Genomic DNA, 19305 nt, shown 5'->3' with positions numbered 1-19305 from the left:
GTTAAAAGTCTGCTTAAGTAGTCGTTGTTATACCTTATGAAATTACATTCAATATTCACAATCCCCCCACCTTTTTGTTTTGAAAAAAAAATTAAGATAATCTAGAATTAGATCTAGATCAAGTTGAACGCAATTTTGTTTGCTTTTTATAAAAGGTACATTTAATGTAGATAATTAAATTATTAAATAATTTTACATTTCATCGTTAATCGAAAGATTAAGTGGTATGTTACAATTACATCTTAAATGAAAATAATTTCGAATGTAAAACTTACTATAATATGCTACATTTGTTTTTTTGGTGTACGCGAGGGAATATTGCGAAATATTCGTTTAATTTCACTAATAACCGGAAGTCAGTGGGTAGGAAAAATAATACTAAAAAAAATCAGGAAGCTGTCAATAACATTTTATAAATGAATGATTGCTAAGTAAATAACTCGAAATTATATATTTCTACAATTTATATTATATAAATCACTATTGGATAACATGCATTCATAAAAAATAAACAAAGATATGGTTTTAGTTTGCTGTAGAAGGTATGTAAAAATTCGTAATTCGTACACAATACTTGTCAAGTCAATACAGTAAATAAAAATACAGACTCACACTCACAGAGTCACTGAGACTGAGACTCAACTCAGACTGTCACTGTACAAAGTTAACAAGTCAAGTTACAAAGTGAACACTCAACACTCTGACTGTCTCTACACAGTGATAGTCTAGATTTCTAGATCTACAGTACAGTGACTACAGTCTTAGACTCTAGATATTAATGATCATATTTAGATTACAATACAATGAATGCTTACAACACATTCAAACTTTCACTACTAATAGTACTAATACTACTAGATCTAAGTCTAGTTTCAGACTTTTTAATATTTTTATGTCTTTATTATTATTATAGATCTAGATCTGGTTTAATTAGTTAATTTATTTATTCATAGACTCAAGTTCATTGAGCTAGACCCATAGACATAGATGATTAGAATTGATTAGATTTTAGATCAAATCTAGTGTCATAGTCACAGTGCTGAGTGCTTTTTTTGTGACGGTATGCACTTGAAGTAGGTACGGCGTACCGGAACCTTTTTGAATGTTTGGAAAAAATTATTACTTTTCTTGATTTTAATGTTTATTATTAATTTATTTCTATCTAGATCTAGTTAAAAGTTAGGCAATCCATTACTGAGTACCAGCACTTAATTTTTTTTTACAAAAAAAAAGCACTGCATAGTCATAATAATAATACTATTTAATAATTGTATGGTATACTAATATTATAGAGTCTAGATTCTAGTGTGACTACAATTATAATTGAATAATGATATAAATTTTTATAATCAAATTATTGAAAATTTATCTATCAAGACTCTAAATATAATGAATTTAATAGTAAATTCTACACAAATCATCATTCAAACATTTCATTATTATCATAGACTTATAACCAGATCTAGAATAGATAAGATAGATATATATAGACTTCTAGATCTAGATTCTAGAAATCTACTAGTACAGACTATAGTTTAAAGATAATGTAATGATTTATATAATAATATTATTATATAATATATATATATATATAGAGAGAGAGAGAGTCTATATTCTATCATATTATATATTATTTATACATATATACAAGTATAATTTATTTATAGACTAATATTGACCTACATTCTATATCTATTAGTATAAACTGTATTAGATGAATATAATTGATTGAACATTTGTTTGTTTTGTTTTATAAATTTAAATCTCAGACATCTGAAGATCATTAATCAATTTTAATAGAATTTATAGATCTAGTCAATTATCTTTTCTTTTGAAGTAACTCTATATTTATAAGATAAGATTTCTAGAGTCTAGTTAGTAAAAATAATAGTATACATTTAATACTACTAGAGACTAGAACATTACACTTGTGACTTGTAACACTATATTTCACTGTAAATATAAATTTTACTAGGCTCCTAAGTATCTTATTTTATCTTGTAAGTATAACAATAGTATTAGAATGGGCATCTAGACCTAGAATATATAGATTTATATATATATATATAATATTGATTTGGATTTCAATAATTATTGACACAGTCTAGACTCTAGATTATCTAGATAGATGAATGAATGGCAATGTCTTTGATCCCGAAGATTGTGGATAAGTGCAGTTTTTCATTTATATGGTCTCGCAAACCCAGATATATATATATATATATATATATATATATATATATATATATTAGTATTAGTATTATATCCTTCTATAAATATTATAAAATATAATAATATAGATATATATAGATTATAAATTATCATTTAAAAATATTACTTGATATTATAGCTAGATCATGAAAATCTGAGAGATAAGTTTTAACTCTAAAATTTATATTTCTGTATGCACATTATTACTGTGAGTTTTATTAACAGACTTGCAGATCAAGGCATTATTGCAATAAAGTAAATCAACAGGCATAGATCAGAACAGAAACGGTCTAGTCTCAGTCACTATGAAAAAGATGTTGCTCCTGTGGAAGCCCAGCCTCAACTGCCTGTTTTTCTATATCTGAGCTATAGCTAAGGTCATCACAATCTACTAGCGCGTTCACTAGAAGTCACCTATATATATATGGATTTAGATTTAGAATCTATGTATGACTATATATTTGTGACTAGTTTTATCGAAAACCAGATGGCTGGCTTAGTTTGTGGTATGCGCTCTGGAATGTTATCTCATTTTGAACCCTGCCTGCCATACTGCAGGAGGTTTGGGCAAGGATGTATTTAATAAATCTTTAATTTTGAAGGAACATGTGAAACATATAAAATAAAGAAACTTTATTGCCAAACTTAGAATTAGTAGCAATGTTTAGAATAGTCATAGTCCAGATGAAGGTAATGTAGATCTAGATTTTATTTATTTATATAAGATTTATACAAATCCTAATAAGATGGTTACATATCTATTAGCCTAGATAGTCTGGACCTAAATGCCATTATAAATAAACTCCAAAAGTTTGGAGGCTACATCAGAATGTAGATTCTATAATATTTAATTTAAATATCACTGTGCTTGTATTCCTTGTGTTTATCTAGCCATGCATGCTAATAAGAGACAAACTCTGGTTTTCCTAACTGATTCTGACAATCTCTTCCATGCCATACTTTTACTATATATATATTATACATAACTTACTTACTTACTTAATCCTGTGTACTCCTAGAGGAGCATAGGGCTGCAACCACACCTCTCTACCAAACTCGGTTCTGAGCAGCTTTCTTTATCTGCTCCCATGTCATTCCAGTACCCTCAGCCTACTGATGACTGACCTCTTCCAGGTTTCCTTGGGTCTGCCCACTTTCTTCTTTCCTTGTGGATTCTTATCAAGTGCCTGCCTTGCAACATTGGTAGCTGGTTTTCTGCAAGGTGTGTGCTATCCAGCTCCATTATTGTTTTGTGATGTCTTGGGCTATGGGCTTTTGCCTAGTTCTCACCCACTAATCAACAGTAGTTATCTTTTCTAGCCACCTAATTCCTAATATTCGGCTTAGGCATCTGTTAACAAAGGTCTGGAGCTTTTCCATATTTGTTTTAGTGACTCTCCATGTTTCTGAACTGTATAGAAGGATAGACTTAACGTTTGTATTATAGATTCGTATCTGTTATTTAGAGATAGTGCCTTAGAGCGCCAAATTGCTTGAAGAGTTTAAAAAAGCAAACCTAGCTTTATTTATTTATTATATAATATTAATTAATTGAAATTACAGATGAAAACATTTTAAAATTTAAAACTGTTATCAGTACAAAGTTCAACTTAAATTACTACAACTTTTTAAAAATAGTGAAAATAAATTTAATCCACGTCTATTGCATTGATTCTGGAAGAATTTCTTTCCTTAAATTTTATTTGTCTGATTTCAGGTACATGCCATGAATTTAAAAACACAACATTATGGAGCCAGATAAATTGTTGATACCACCTTGTGAGCAAAACATAGAAGTTTTAGTGAATGAAGATTTCATCAGCATTTAAATCATGTCTGTTAGGCTTGGCAGCACAAGTACTGTCTGCTCAGTGGCCCAGTTTGATGCTAATGATATTCATATTTCTGTGGAGCTGCCAGACGCTGCCAGATTTCTTTTAGATTTTTTAAGTGAGATATCTGCTAGGCCAGAGCTGTGTGAAGGGCCTCTGGTGGAATGTGCCATCCAGAGATACGAGCGATACTGGCTACCTCTAGTGGCCAAGCACCCAGGCCGCTTGCTGCCAGCACCCTTAGACATTGAGTGGATCTGGCAGTGCCACATGCTGTCACCTATAGCCTACAGTACTGATTGTCACAATATTGCTGGCAAATTGATAGATCATCATTTAATGGAGAAGTCCCAAAGAAAAGAGTTGCTAAAAGATTCAGAAAGGTTGTGGAGGAAAGAGTATGCTGATGTGCCTTTCTCTGCCTGTGATGCTGTTACCCCTTGGTTTGATTGTGAGTTTGTTTCTGCCTTGACATACAACTTGACTTTAGCCGTGTCTCGGCAGAAAAGCTTCTATTATCAAGTCAGTCTTCCTCACTATAGGGATGAGAAATTTTTGAATCATGCTTTGTTACGCTACAAGAAGTTTCTTTTCTTAAAGTGCCAAAACCCTGGAGTATTTCTTGTACCCTGTTATGATAATGATCTTATGTGGCACACCCATATGCTACATCCAGTGTTCTACAAAGATGATACAGAGGCCTACATGGGCAGCATCTTGGCCCATGATGATTCTGTCAATGACCGATCTATAGGCTCCAAACTGGCTTTGTCAGAAGCCAAAACAAGGAACTTATGGAGAAAAGTGTTTAGTGAAAAATTCTCTTATTTTGGAGCTATGTACAGGGGGGAACCACCATATTCAAAACTTTATGTCATGACAAAAGAAGATGTGTATAGAGTATGCACAAAACAGGCAAATGTTCTCATTGAAAAAGTTCGTGTTTCAGGGCTTCCTCTTGGGAAAACATTCAAATTAAAACTTTGCTACAACACTGGATACCAAAATTTTAATCGTTCCTTGTTTGTAACAGAGAATATAGCCTCTGTGAAAGGGAATGCAAGGACTTTAGAAGACAATAATATCAATGCACACTTTTCTTTCGATACTCGCTACAACGACAAAATTATTGCTAGCCTTCAGCAAAAATCAGGAAAACTGTGCCTAGGAACCAATGACATTTTAGGGGAGGGTAGGATTGATATGCAGAAGAAAATACAACCCCTGAACAGTAAAGGGTTATCAGCAAATGATGACATCGACTGTGGGGATGGTCTATCTATAGGACTAGTAAGTCTTTTATTTTCCCTTTATAAATGCTAGTATTTAATCTCATAAACTAAATCGTCTAATTTTGAGAATATTAGAGGCATATTTTGTTGACTCTTAGTTGGCTCGTTTATTAATCAAAGAAAGGTTTCATATAATTCATTCTGTTAAATGCATCCGTATTTTATTTAACTGAAAATGTTAAAATTGTAAAGAAAGATCAAAATTTTCTCTTAAAATATTATATACAATGTGCATTGAAGGCTTATAAACCTTTATTTTTTATCAAGCATCATTTATGTATAGAGATAACAATGTATTTTTTTTAGAAGCCCATTTAGAGTCAATCAATATTGAAGCTGTAATCATTAGTCTCATCGTGTTTCGGGATCACTTTGTAACTGAATATTTTTTGAGAACAAAGACTCATAAAATTGCATATTAATATATATATTTAGAAATGGATTATATATATAATTATCTTATCTTTTAATCTTATAAACTACAGACATTACTTCAAAAAAAATTATTATGTCCCACCAATCTCTTCAATACTTCCATAACAACATTACAATCTTTGCACTTTTATTAATTTATGTTAAGCACATGAATAAAATATATGCTAGTTGTGTTTCACCTGTATGTAATATTAAAAGAAAAAAACTGTGCTAAAAAAATTATACTTATTGTTCAATATTGTGAATTTTATTTTCATTTGACATTGAAGGATAATTCTATTAGTTCGGAATTAAAACTGCAGAAACTTATGTAGGCAACCCATAACTCGACTTTTTTTTCTATTTTGCTATGTCTCATTTATTCAAACTAATGTTATTACTATTCTACTTAAAAGGTCTGGAATTGTCCTGCTCCTGTTCTGGGTCCTTGTGTCTTAAGACTGGAAGCGGGAGACTACCAAAGTTGTGTTATGCCTGAAGACAGAGAAACTATGTGGGGGCCCATTCCTCTTCCACGCCTGCCTCCTGGTGTTGATAACCATTGTTCTGTTGCTTCACATAAGTAAGTAGGTTGTTCTTGTATCAAACTTCCCCTTTCAGACCTTGTGATCTATATGGCAGATGATGTTAAGCCAGGGGTTCTCAATCTGTGGGTCACAAACCCTTTGTGGGTAGAATGACTATTTGCCAGGGGTTGCCTTAGACCAGGCATGTCAAACTCATTAAGGTGTATGGGCCACATAAAAACTTACTATGACCTGAGGGGCCGCAGCCAAAACACAGAGTTGGAAAACAGTCTACTAGTTTTATGTAAATTAGAAACAATACAATATAACACAATAATAAATGGCATACCTGTCCCTTAGTTAGCTAAATTTGTAGTACAATTTGGCAATTAAATATTACTTGATTAGGCATTATTGTGTTTGTCCTGATGCTTGACATCTTTTCTGTGATACAAGTTTATTAATGTCAGGTTGAGGTTTGTTTGCCACTGACACTTTCATCATTTATGACAATTTTGATCAGATAATCACGAATGGTGAGGTGTTTTTGTAGCTTTCAATATAAAAAAAAACAACTGCTCACAGAGATCAGTGCTTGCAAACATAGCTAGAGTTCTGACTGCAAATTTCTGCAATTCAACGTACCGTTCAGATAAATAACTAAAATTATGGTGTAGCCAATTCTATATACTTCGCTTTCAACAAAGAATCTGACTGTTATTCTATCAGCTCTAGTTGCACATTACGAGCAGCATTTTTCAGAAGCAAAATTCTTGCTCGTATGAAACGAAGTCACGAAAACGGTCATTGAAAGCATCTTTAACAAATGTTGTAGCCGTATTTAATTTTTTAGTTCCTGACACGTTGAAAAGTGAACAAGATTTTCTCTTCATATTTGGTTTATCCACAGTCGAAATTTTGCTTGAAAGTACTTCACATCATCACACGCAGTTGTGACAATTTTGTCTTTACTTTGAAGTTTCAAATTCAAGTCTTGCAGGTGATCAATAAGATTAACTATAAATACCAAATCCTGAACTCATTCGTCAGTTTGGAAATGTTCAACAGGTTCACCTTTCATGTTCAGAAACAGTACGATTTCCTTACGCAGTGCAAAAAATCTCTTGAGTACTTTATGACAGGAGAGCCAGCAGACTTCTGTGTAGTAAGAAACACAATCAAATTCGTGTCCAATGGTATCCAGAAACCTTGAAATTTGGTGATGATTTAAGCCACGGGCCCGAATAAAATTGAGAGCGACTGAAACAGGTCTTATGACATGTTGGAACTGTAATTGCTGTGTGCAGAATCTTTCTTGGTGAATGATGCACTGAAAATAAGCAAATTTAAAATTAGCATCAGTCTCTTATTTTTGCAAGTAGCTTTGCATCAAAACCATTTCAGTTCATGGTTGGTTTACCATCCGTTGTTAGACTAGCTAAACAATATCACCTCCTGTTATTTCTGAAAAAAACATCCTTGCTTGTTTTAGCTTGTCATCTCATATTTTTAAGCGTAATAGTTTAACATTATTTTGATAATTTTTGAGGTGGCCAAGCGGGCCGCATGCGGCCCCCGAACGCGTGTTTGTCATGCCTGCCTTAGACCATCTGAAATGTGTTTTTTTCGTCAATTTTTTAATCTAATTTTTTTTGGTTCACTTCTTACTTGTTGGAGCAGGGCATAAAATATTTGTATCATAGATTGTATACAGTTACATTTTAGTGTATGAAGTTAGATGATGTTACTCAGATTAGGACGTCCATTAAAAATCATGAAACGATTGTGAAGTGTCAATTAAATTAAATGTGGTGGCGACATATTTAAGAACACTGACTTATTGCCAGAGGATACAGAAGGCACTTTTAGTGAGTGTAACATCATTATTTGAAGGTAGACAAACTGTTGTTCCATTGGTGTCAGGACATAGAAACTAATTACTGTAGTGATAAACTGAAGCCCAGGGGTGTTTCTATGAACGTACCATAAGTCTATTAACATGAAATTTAAATATAAGAAATTCAAATATGTACTATATAAACTAGTAATATGAAGTAGTTCAAACAGTTATACAAAAAAAATTGTTTACTTGAATAGAGAACAGAATAAGACACAAGAATCTATATACTCAACTTAACATCCAAAAATTTGTTATTAGTGATGTAGTAGCTCAATGATCTTCTGGAAGCATACCACTCTACAAGTCTCAACTCATCATATGCTTTTCAAGCTACTATCTCTAGTTCCTCACATCTTGACTTATACCAACTTTCTCTATCCTCTCAACAATACAATCCTAGTAGACATAGAGGGTTTCAAGCCACACTGCCACTGGCCCTAAAACAATAATAATGTAACAATCAATATAGTCTAATTCTAACAATTAAACAATATCCTCTACAATTACAACAATCCAACATCTTGAGAAAAAAAAAAAATTAACTTACCCACCAAAAGTGGGTATATGGTTTTTCAACAGCAACATCATCTGATATTAGACCAAACAGTACTTAAGTCAATAACATGGCCTCATCCTACGCGTTACAGGGCTACTCTTTATACACATTACACACTGGTCATTCTCGCAAATCAAAACATTGAGGTCAATCAGAGTCATTCAGACAAACAATCATAATAAACATGATACTAAAAACTATGTATGAAGATACTGACAATTAGTAGTTTTCTGTTGTTTTTTTTCCAATATAATTGTCATTTGGAAATGGATGTTGCAGACAATATTGTAATTTTAGCATGCCATGAAGCAATTGAGAATATGCCATTATTTTCTAGTCCATCTTATTGAAGGGAATATATTCATTAGTATTATGAAACATCCCATGAACATGGATTTCCAACAAAATAAATGTTAGAAAAGAAAATATTTATAATGACAATTTTTGCAGCATGGTTTTACTTCAATAGCTCAAGCAGGAATGGAAATGTATGAAGCCTAACAAACTGAGACGTCCAAGCTTTGGCGATAAGGGCATCCAGTTTTGTTTTTTTTTTATTTTAAAGCCAACAATTTTAAAGCCACCAGTATTTCTAATTGTTGTCGTCTCTATCAGGTTGTTTAACCATACTAGAAGGGTTGTGTTCACCGTAAGAATGATCCATAGTGAGCCATTACTGATGTCTGCCATCCATGTGTTCTACGGAGACAAATTAACCGTTGTCGCCCATTTGGTTGTTGGGGATCAGCTTCCACTTCCTTCATCTGTAAGTTTTCATCTGCTTTTCAATCTATTATATATATATATATATATATTATCTTATATATTAGATTACCAGAAAGTGTGGAATGTTATGGCAAATGACATTTATGTTGGTGTTACTCAGTAGCTCCAGTTGAAGGTTTGCCAGCATCATTTTTCAGTGCTGGATAACACTTTTAGAAAAAAAAAAATTTGGTAAGGACAAGTTGGAAGGTGACACTATTTTGAAATTGTCTATTCAAAGGATTACTTGGATGCCATTATGTAGATGACATGCTCTAGTCATGTCCTGTTATACTCATTTTTGATACAACCATGTTAACCCATGTTTTCCTTACCCAAGCCTTTGTTTAGAGGATTGGTTTATAAATGGATTGTAAGTAGCTTCTCTGTTATTCTGAATATTCTGGGTTTAAATCCCATCCCAGTGGTGAGTTTAACCTGTATTCAAGATTCGAGTACATTCCTGTGACTACTTACATATATTAAGCACTTGTTTGGTCATTATGCAGACCAAATATCATCACCATGAAAAGTTGGCCTTAGAAAGAGTCTTACTTCAGATAGTAATAGAGCTTCTAACCTCTCTTTCACAATAAAGTCAGGATGTTTGAACACCCCAGAGGCATAGATTGCAGAAACCTATTTAATAAAATACATATTAGGGGATTGCCTCCATTCCAGCAAGCTCATTGCATCTCCAGTGTATACACAGGAGCCAAAAAGAAATGGACCAAATGATTCCTTACAAAATGATTTGAGAATAAGTAGCCATAGAAACATATAAGATTAAAGCTAGAAAGATATCATGGTATGGGCTGCTTGAGTCAGCCAGGAAACCATTGACTTGGCAGAGTTAAAGTCATTGATTAACATGCATGACAAGATTGGCCTAGGTACACACATAGGATGTGATCATCTTTTTTGAACTAATGTCTGTATTTATAAGATAATATGATAGTACAATGAGAGTTCATCTTTGTGATTGCTTTAGATTTATTTTTTGTTTTAACAAATCTCTATCTCCAGGTCATTGATTCTAAAAGATGTGTTACCTTAAATCCCAAGGAAGGCCAGAGGGCAGTGTTGATCAAAAACAATTTCGGAGATTGGGGAGTGGCTGTTGGCTGGTGGGAAGGATTCCAGAGAAGATCAGCAGGTAGAAAAGGTTGGCATGTTTTCAACCATTTGTCTCTGTTGTAACTTTTAGTTTTGGAGCTAAGTAGGACAATGTTTTTAACTGCAATAGCTAATTGTTCTTTTTTAATAAAATTTACATCAAGACATTTATCAAAGGGCTTGGAAAATAATAATTTTTTTTTAAATTTTGTGTATCTTTAATAGGTTCCCTTAGTGAAGGTCATTTAGAAGTAAGATTTTTTCACCTGGGTACCAACAAGTGGCATTTTGTTTCCTTTGATCGTCTCTACTCTCTGGCTACATCCAAGTTTGACATTGGGGACTGTGTTGTGGAGTTTGACAGTGGGTTCATTGAGATCAATTCAGAAAGATGTGAGATAGCTGAGAACCTTGGTCTTATATTTAGTGTTGCTTTAATTCATGTATTGTGTCAGCCAAGACCTCAGAACTGGGCACCGCAGCTTAGCACCCCAAAAGGTGAGGAGCAGGTTCTCCCAAGGCTGGGTGGCTCAGAGGAGATTGCTCTTCTGCTGGCCGCTGGAGTTTTGATAGCCACGCCCTGCAACCATGCCATCAGAAATCTCTTCAAGAAAAAGAAGCAAGATTATGGGGAGGGCACTAGTGTGATGCGGACCAGTCAGAGAGATCAGGACGAGAGGTTTGAACATAGTGGTCGACCTCCGGTGATCTTGCACGAGGCTGAGGTAAGTGCCGGTTGGTCTGAAGAGTGGAGCGGAAACAACAGTGGTGTCAGCAGTGCTGAGGCTGCGGTAGGAATGGCAGCTGGCTTAACTATGATCAAAGAAAGTGAAGATGACAAGGAAGGAAGCCAGGAGGACCTTTTAAAGAGTCTCCCCCCTCCATGTGAAGATGAAATAGGAGGGAATGAGCTGTCTGACAGAACAAGTTTGCTAAGAATTAGTGATCATAGAATGAAAAGGTCAGACAGAAGAGAACAGCCACTTGCTCTGTGTATAAGACAGGAAAGCATTAAAGAAGAAGAAGAGGGAGAGGAGGAAGAAGAAGCTGTTGAAGAAACTAACATTCCTCCCCCTGCAGAAGAAGAAGGACAGGAAACCTCAGATCGAAACAGTGGGAGTGTGTTTGAAGGGGAGGATTACAATCTGGACGCAGACAGCCAAACTGGGCTATTTGGTAATGGTGAAAGTGACAGTGATGAGGTAGAGGATGATGTGGATATTGTAGGGTTTGGACGACCTAGTACAGCAGATGCAGAGAGCATGTACACAAATGATCAGAATCACGATAGTGGAAGTGAGGTGCTCCCTAACTCTTTTGGCCATGACAGCTGTGATGACATGGTCTATGAAAATGACACTGATTATTATGATGAATTCTATGGCATCGGTGGAGATGAACATGTCAATGGATACAGTGGAAGCGATAGGCTGCCAAATGACAGTAATCACGGGGGTCGAGGCATCTGGGAATCTTATGGAGACTGTGGAAGGAACACTTCCATGGAAAATCACACAGACTACGGTGGCTATGGGTCTTACAAAGATCATGCTGAAACAAGTATGAGCTCTGGATTGTTTGGGGGAGGCAGTGACTGTGGAGGTTATAGTCAGGGCGGAGGTGATCATGAAAACGGACATTCCAGTCTTTATTGTGGTGGGGGTGATGATGGCATTGGAAGTGGGGAGATGGCTGCCAATGTTTATGTGGATGGTGGGATGGTTGATGGAGGTGGAGAAGGAAGTGGCTGTGGAGGGTAACAGGTTCACAAGAGTTATCGACATATTTCATTTCATGCATTTGAATTTCAGTCTTTTTTTTTTTTTTTTTTAAATAAAACAGAATATGCATTTAATTTTTAGTCATATAACATTTTTAATGACTATTTTGCATTACTAAAAAAGATCTAGTCCCATATATATATTTTTTTTTTTAGTTATTTTGTACCAATTTGAAGTCAACAATTAGATTTAGATTGTAAAAAAAAAGTATTATAAAAACAGTGGCAGTATTTTGTTCTCCGAATTATGAAGTATTTTTATTTTATAAAATATATTTATTTTATGAAATTATTAAAAACAATTTAAGCCATTAAAATAATTGTGCTATGATTGCAATAGTTTTATTCTTAGCACTATTACCTACTTTAGAAACTCTGCAACTACATCTGATCTGAGCCTCTTCTCCACACACCAAATTGTGCTGGGGCATCTGTTAGTGATTTTATTGGTATATGTTGTTACTAGAGTTCTTGGTGGTCTTCAGTTATCTAATGATTCAGTTGTGAAGCTTTAAGAGTGATATCTGTATATAATTGAGCATTTGTAATTCCAAAACTGTATAAATATCTATTTATTGTTATTCTATGTAAGACAATCACTAGCTTTCATTTGTTTTGTCATACATTGTTTACAGAGAACTGTGAATGTTTGTTAAATGATTAAAAAAAATGGTTATATTTTTTGTGAATATATCTTGTGGAAACATATTGCTAAAATGGGAATCTTTTTGTTAGATATTTATGTGCCCTATCAATAATGTCTTTGAAAAATATTATATTGTTAGGTTATTGTCTTTTGTTCATGTTAGGAAACCTTAGCTGGCTTCTAGGTGGTTTATTGGTCTTGGAACCTCATAATCTAAGATTGAGATCTAATATTATACTAGTATATTAACATTTTCACTTTTATAATTCTTTTTTTTATTTAAATCAAATTTAAAAAATAAAGATCTGATAATAATTTTTTATGTTCAATTTTCCCATTGTATTTGAAGATACTTTTTTTGTTGTGAAGAATAAGTAAGTAGGTCTACATGTTTTAAGAATTACATGCATTTACACACAATTAAGGAATACAATATTTTTTTGTATTTAAATAAGTGATTTCAGATGTACATCTGACTTATATCTATTGTCATTAATGTATAATGAATACTAAGACTTAAGGTTGATTTATTAGTTTGTGTGATATTCAAACAATTTATTTTTAAATAATGAAGGGAAAAAAGTGATAAGAGAATAGCTGAATACTATAATAAACTGTGTTTTAAAATAACTTTCACCGACCTATACAACTTCACTATACTGCTGATGTCGTGTTACCATATGCACTTTTGTCTCAATGTTTGGCATGTAATATTTATTATGTCAAGTGCTTGTTGCGTCATTACCAAAAATAACAAAGTTTTATATTTATATATATTCGTTAATCAGCATACAAAGTAATTTTTTCCATGTATGTGCAAGTTCAGCAAAGAAATATGAAGCATTTGTAATTTTAGACTTTTTAAAGCCCATTTAGTTTTTTTTTATATTGTTATCTGATATCAGGATTTATGTAAAGTTTATAAAAAATATATAAATAGATCTTAAATAGCAACGTTTTGTTTATCACTACTAAACAAATTTTCTAATTTATAGATTTGGTTGAATTTTTATTTTAATTAGCAATTACTATTTAATAAATATGTTTTATAGTTTGAGCATTATATTCACATGTTTCAAGCAGTTTGTACTATAGGCAGAAAGATTATTTATGAGTATTAAAATTTAGATCTTAGAATACATGTTTAAAATGATACTATTCTGAATTTATTGAAGTTTTAGTGATAAATATTTAAAATCTGAAACATCATAACATTTCATTGTTTCTTCCTAAAGTTTTTTTATAGGATGGCTGCAGGGTTGTGAACTATCAGATTTGAATTACTGTCTCGATGGTCACAGGTTCTAACTCGTCTCCCCCCCCCCCCCACACACACACACACACAAATCCTGCAGGAGGTTTGGTCTAAGATGTAATAATCTTCAATACACCCACAACATGTAAAACAAAACAATTTCCCATAGAATTTCTCTTCAATTTTACTTTAAACACATTATTCTGTGGTGTTCATATGTCCAAATTTTGTAGTGGTCAAACTTTCTAAACTGTCTCTAAGTCAAAGGGCAACAAGAATAATATTAGTATATATCAATATATATATATATATATATACAATTTTCAGCTCCCGTTAAATGTGTTACTTTGAAAATGTATATGATTTTGTTAGTTTCAAAAATGAATAAAGTTTTTATGTACCTGTATATGCATATTATAAGTACTGACGTGCTTATTGTGTAAGAAATTCTATTTTCTTTTATATTAGTTTTCAGATTATTATCTTTGTGAAAATTCAATTCACATTGAAACTTTCTTTCTTATTAGCATGTATTTTTACCTAAACAACATTGCTGACAACAATATAAATATAGTACAAATATTTTTTTCTAAAAATCAAAGAATTTTCAAAAATGTAAGTTTCTTCCTGAGTTATTTCCTCCTTATCTTATGTTAGCTCATAATGACCAAAGATTATTTTGCATTTTTGTCATAATGAATTTATAATTTTAACATAATTTTTTTTAAAGCTTCTTGCATTCACTTTTTAATTTTTTAAGGTTAAGAGAAACAAAAAACATGCAGTTACAATGTTTAACCAACAGAAAACAAGTAGTTACAAACAATGTTAAACCAACAGAAAACAAGTAGTTTACAATGTTAAACCAACAGAAAACAAGTAGTTTACAATGTTAAACCAACAGTAATCAAGTAGGTACAATGCTAAACCAACAGAAAACAAGTAGTTATGATGTTAAATCTACATAAAATCTTTTATTTTATTTTACAAATAAATAACATGTGCAATGTTGATTGGTCCTGTAGCTTTAGAGATAAGTGTGTACGAAAGACAAGCATTTGTTCCAAATCTTGATATAGCTTAGCAGTCTGTTTGACAATGACATAGCTTAGCAGTCTGTTTGATTTGTGCTCTTGTTTTCATAGGATTAGGGTCAATGCAAAGTCTTTTCAAAGTCCTTATAGAACACCATGTTGAACTTGAGCAACTCTTTTTTTTTTTTGTTTAAATCTTAATGGCTTTCCAGCTCTGTCATTCCTTTCCTTTGCAAGCCTTTGTTTCCCCTATCTCCCTTCAGTGAGATTGCCATGGAGAGACAATCAAGGCAATAACCCATCTTGTACTAAGTTCTTATTCATGCTGCATTTGGCTAACCCTAATTCTAGCCAAAGCATAATACATCAAGTTAAGAAAAATGGTTGTTTCTTCTAAGGTAGATATGTATGTGTATACATCACCTTATCCTTCTGTTGTCATAATAAATGTGTATCTGTGCCCATGTTGCTGCAAACTATTTAACAAAATAGTTTCTTGTAATTAAAAAATAAATAAAAGCCACCTTAAATTTCTTAAACTTCCTGTTTTTTCATTTCAAGACTGTTACAACTTAAGCACAAACAATGTAAAAAAAAAAAATAATTTCTTCATGTGTGTCATATTTTAAGTCATATCATTATTTGAAGGATGAGTCACTCTTAGTACTTTGTCATTTTTTATATATATTTTTTTTTACTTGAAAAAAATATCAATCCCTTTTTCTGGTGATGTTTAATGATTTTATGTTATGTCTGTATGCCTGATCTAAAATCAGTATTACTTATCTATTCAATTTTCTTTTTTTGAAAAGTGAATTATTCATTGTCAACTATAAGATTCTCCAGCTTTTACATTTGTCTCAACATGACCATGTCATTGTATGGGAAGAAACTGAGTAGATATACATCACAATGTCATTGTCCAGCAACTCTAATGGAGTATTACTCTTTTTTTTTTATGGTTTATGTACATTAAGCATTCTTTCACATTGTATACAACATTAACTTGTTACATTGTATGTTCCATTCTTTAAAAACATTATGTTTAAGTAAAAAATAAAATACAAGCAACATTTTTTTTTTTAAAGATTTAGCCTATTGAAATTATGTTTTTTTAACATACCTACAATTAAATTGTGTATTGAGCTTTTGATCAGGCTTAGGTGGCTATAAAAAAATTAACAAACTATTTTAAATTCTTCATATGGCAACCTTGAATTGTGATTACCTTGGTTTGTGAACGTTTTGTTAAGTCTAAAAAAAAAAAAAAAATTGACAAGGTTTAACATGACACCTGTGAGCAATTAAAATTGGGGTTATACATTCTTTCAGGTCTAAAATGTTTATAAGTATAGTTATATCAATAATTTGTAAGTCACTTGTCTCGATATTAATGTTTATTGCCAAGGAGACGGTGTGGATACAAAGGTCTTGTATTGTACAGTCATGAAGGTGCCTGGTAGTAAAATCCTAACACCTTTGAAATGCCTCCAGTCCTATTAGCAAGAGAGTTCACTCAACCTGGTCTCACAACTAAACAAAAACTTGTACCTGGACTTGGCTTGTTCCACTCAAGTGGGAGAACTTTTTACTGAAAAGTGAATGATGCAAGTCTCACTTTGTTTATTAAAGTATAAAGCACAATAAAAACTTGATTATGAAATCATTCAAACTTACAAAAATGTAATTTATATTGTTAAAAAAAGAATTAAAAATGTGATTTCTTTTTTGTTTTGATTACTGTCTCTCTGTTGTTGAATTCAAAATGGCGAATTTCTAACTTTAAAAACATTCCATTGGAATGTACAAGAACAAATTGTATATTTAAATTTATTGTTATATTTCATGATCAAGTTTGCGTTTTGTGTTCAGCGCGTTATTTAAAAAAAAATATCAGTAATAATTACTTGTGTCCATCTCAAATTGGAGAAATTTGTTTTTTAGAATGCACAAATTTATATTTCGTCAAGTATTTTGTGTGTGCTTGTATGAAGTAAAAGACAGATTGTGATCAAATTCTCAAATGTGGAAAAAATTGGATGAAATGGAGTGAATCCTAATTGAATAATGTTGAAGAAGTCTATAACTCTCAGGACCTCAACAATGGATGTGCCATACTTTTGGTTTTATATTTACAATGTTTATTGATTGGCATAGTTATAACTAAAGACAAAATATATAACAAGCAAACATTTTTGGTTTATAAATATTATTGTACTATTTCACCACAAGCCTCTCAAGTTGAAGAGTTAAATTATCATACCCATCATGTCCTTGGCACAGTACTTTTAACTCAATTGTTTATTCATGCCCTATAACGTAATCCTGCCAAATTTTAGCCTAGGTTCAAAGCTTTTTTTTTAACATCGAGTCAAGCTTTTACAGTTTTATATTTTATGGCTAGTTTGTTGGCAATCATCTACTGTTTTAAGAAGCTGTATATAAATATCAATATTGTTTTAAAAAAGGCATTGCCTCATAATCAAATGTTTAGTTTGACTGTCAGATGTGCGTATGATTTGTTCCAAATGGATTTGTTTTTGTGAACATATACATTCTGTCTGCATCTTCAGGTTACTTTTACTTTATAGTTATAATCCATAATTGATCAATTACTATAACAATTTTCTGACAATATGCAATAGTTGAGCCATTTATCTTGTGTTCCTTATCCCCAGAAATCTTCTTGTTTTCCAAACTTTCTTTCAGTACAATAACTAGACTGATATATATTACTATTTATTAAACATGATCATTAATGAGCTATTTGGTATATCATATCACAGTTGAATGATTTTTTACAATTTGCATTACATTAACTTTAAAATGCACTTGCATGTCTTGTTATGTTTTTTTTTTCTCTTCCCATCTCTTTAAACTAGTCTATTTCCATCTACACCCAAATCTCTGTTGTTTTCACCAAAAAAAATTGTGATAATTAATATGCAAACAGTTGTCACCAAATAAATCACAAAGATTATGTAAATTATTTTCTACTGTTCCTCTCCAAACATTCTGTACTACATTTGTATCCTTTGTAAGTGAATGAATGAAAGTAATGGGCCAAACCATAAAACCCATATCAACCAATGATTAAAACGCAACTAATTTTCAATGTATTATTTTAACTTATTGCTATTTGACTTACTCTTTTGTTGAAAAAATAAACGATAACTTTTTAAATAGTGTTTTTTTTTAAATACATATATTGTAATATTAAATAGAGTAATCTTCTTTTAAATTTTTTACTTAGTATAAAACAAAAACAACTAATTCTTTTTTTTTTGTGTATGTATTTGTTGATAAATTATTTTAAACTTTTTAAAAACCCAATCCACTCAACACTACTTTAAGTTTGTATATGTCCCATCACAAAAAGCAATAATTGTATACATTGTATTTTTATATTCTCTGAGGTACCAGTATTGTAACTTTTTTCTAGCAATTTTTTTTCATTTCTAAAGTTGTCCTATTTTTTTTTCTTTAAATGAACTAAAGTGTTTGCTATTGAGACAAACGGTTCTAGTTTTGTTTTCTAGTTGATGATCATTGCTTTTGTGAAACTTGATTGTGATCTAAGCTATTAAATATATACTATTTTTTAAGCTGTATACTTTGTATTATCTAGTGTGTTTGTTTGAAATTTCCCATTCATATGACAAAATAAAAATATAAAAAATTGTGTTTCAGGCATGTAGTGTGTTGTTTTTTTTCAACCATATTTAAAATTATTAAAAAATATTAATTGGTAGGGGTTATGGAGAAACTAACTAGTTAATTATGATAGTTGGCATTTTATTGTAATTGCTAAAATGACCATCTTAGTTTGGTTCATAAGTTTTTGTATGTTTAGGACCACTTAAAGAATCATATCAAGCAAAGTATGCCCATGAAGTTTGTCGCCAGAAAATGTTGACGGCGTCCTTCAAAGCTGCATTATTGTATTGCTTGACCCTTTAGGCCTGATTGAGATACTG

At 32.0% G+C, this 19305-nt stretch overlaps 1 protein-coding gene across 2 annotated transcripts; it reads left to right on the top strand.

The window, feature by feature from the left end:
- The first annotated feature begins 355 nt into the window (after positions 1-355).
- On the top strand, positions 356-19013 carry LOC106067059 (uncharacterized). 2 transcript variants are annotated; one of them, XM_013226160.2, is made up of 6 exons: positions 356-542; positions 3929-5333; positions 6166-6332; positions 9348-9498; positions 10524-10653; positions 10839-19013. In XM_013226160.2, the coding sequence occupies exons 2-6, from the start codon at positions 4044-4046 to the stop codon at positions 12371-12373; spliced, it is 3273 nt and encodes a 1090-aa protein (XP_013081614.2). In that variant the 5' UTR covers positions 356-542; positions 3929-4043; the 3' UTR covers positions 12374-19013. The 2 variants fall into 2 exon arrangements, with proteins under 2 accessions (XP_013081614.2, XP_013081613.2); XM_013226159.2 differs by having other exon boundaries at positions 10524-10662.
- The last annotated feature ends 292 nt before the right edge of the window (positions 19014-19305 follow it).

The sequence above is a fragment of the Biomphalaria glabrata genome, chromosome 4 (assembly GCF_947242115.1).
Source record: "Biomphalaria glabrata chromosome 4, xgBioGlab47.1, whole genome shotgun sequence".
NCBI lineage: Eukaryota > Metazoa > Mollusca > Gastropoda > Planorbidae > Biomphalaria > Biomphalaria glabrata.
Note: the sequence above shows the minus strand (reverse complement) of the source record. Positions and strands in the feature narration are given on the sequence as shown.

What these genes read in the sequence shown, in the direction of transcription:
- LOC106067059 (XM_013226159.2), top strand. Translation starts at nt 4,044, where the DNA reads ATGTCTGTTAGGCTTGGCAGCACAAGTACTGTCTGCTCAGTGGCCCAG. An exon ending in TGTTCTGTTGCTTCACATAA is followed by an intron (nt 6,333 to 9,347) that starts GTAAGTAGGTTG and finishes CGTCTCTATCAG; the next exon opens with GTTGTTTAACCATACTAGAA. An exon ending in AAGATCAGCAGGTAGAAAAG is followed by an intron (nt 10,663 to 10,838) that starts GTTGGCATGTTT and finishes TATCTTTAATAG; the next exon opens with GTTCCCTTAGTGAAGGTCAT.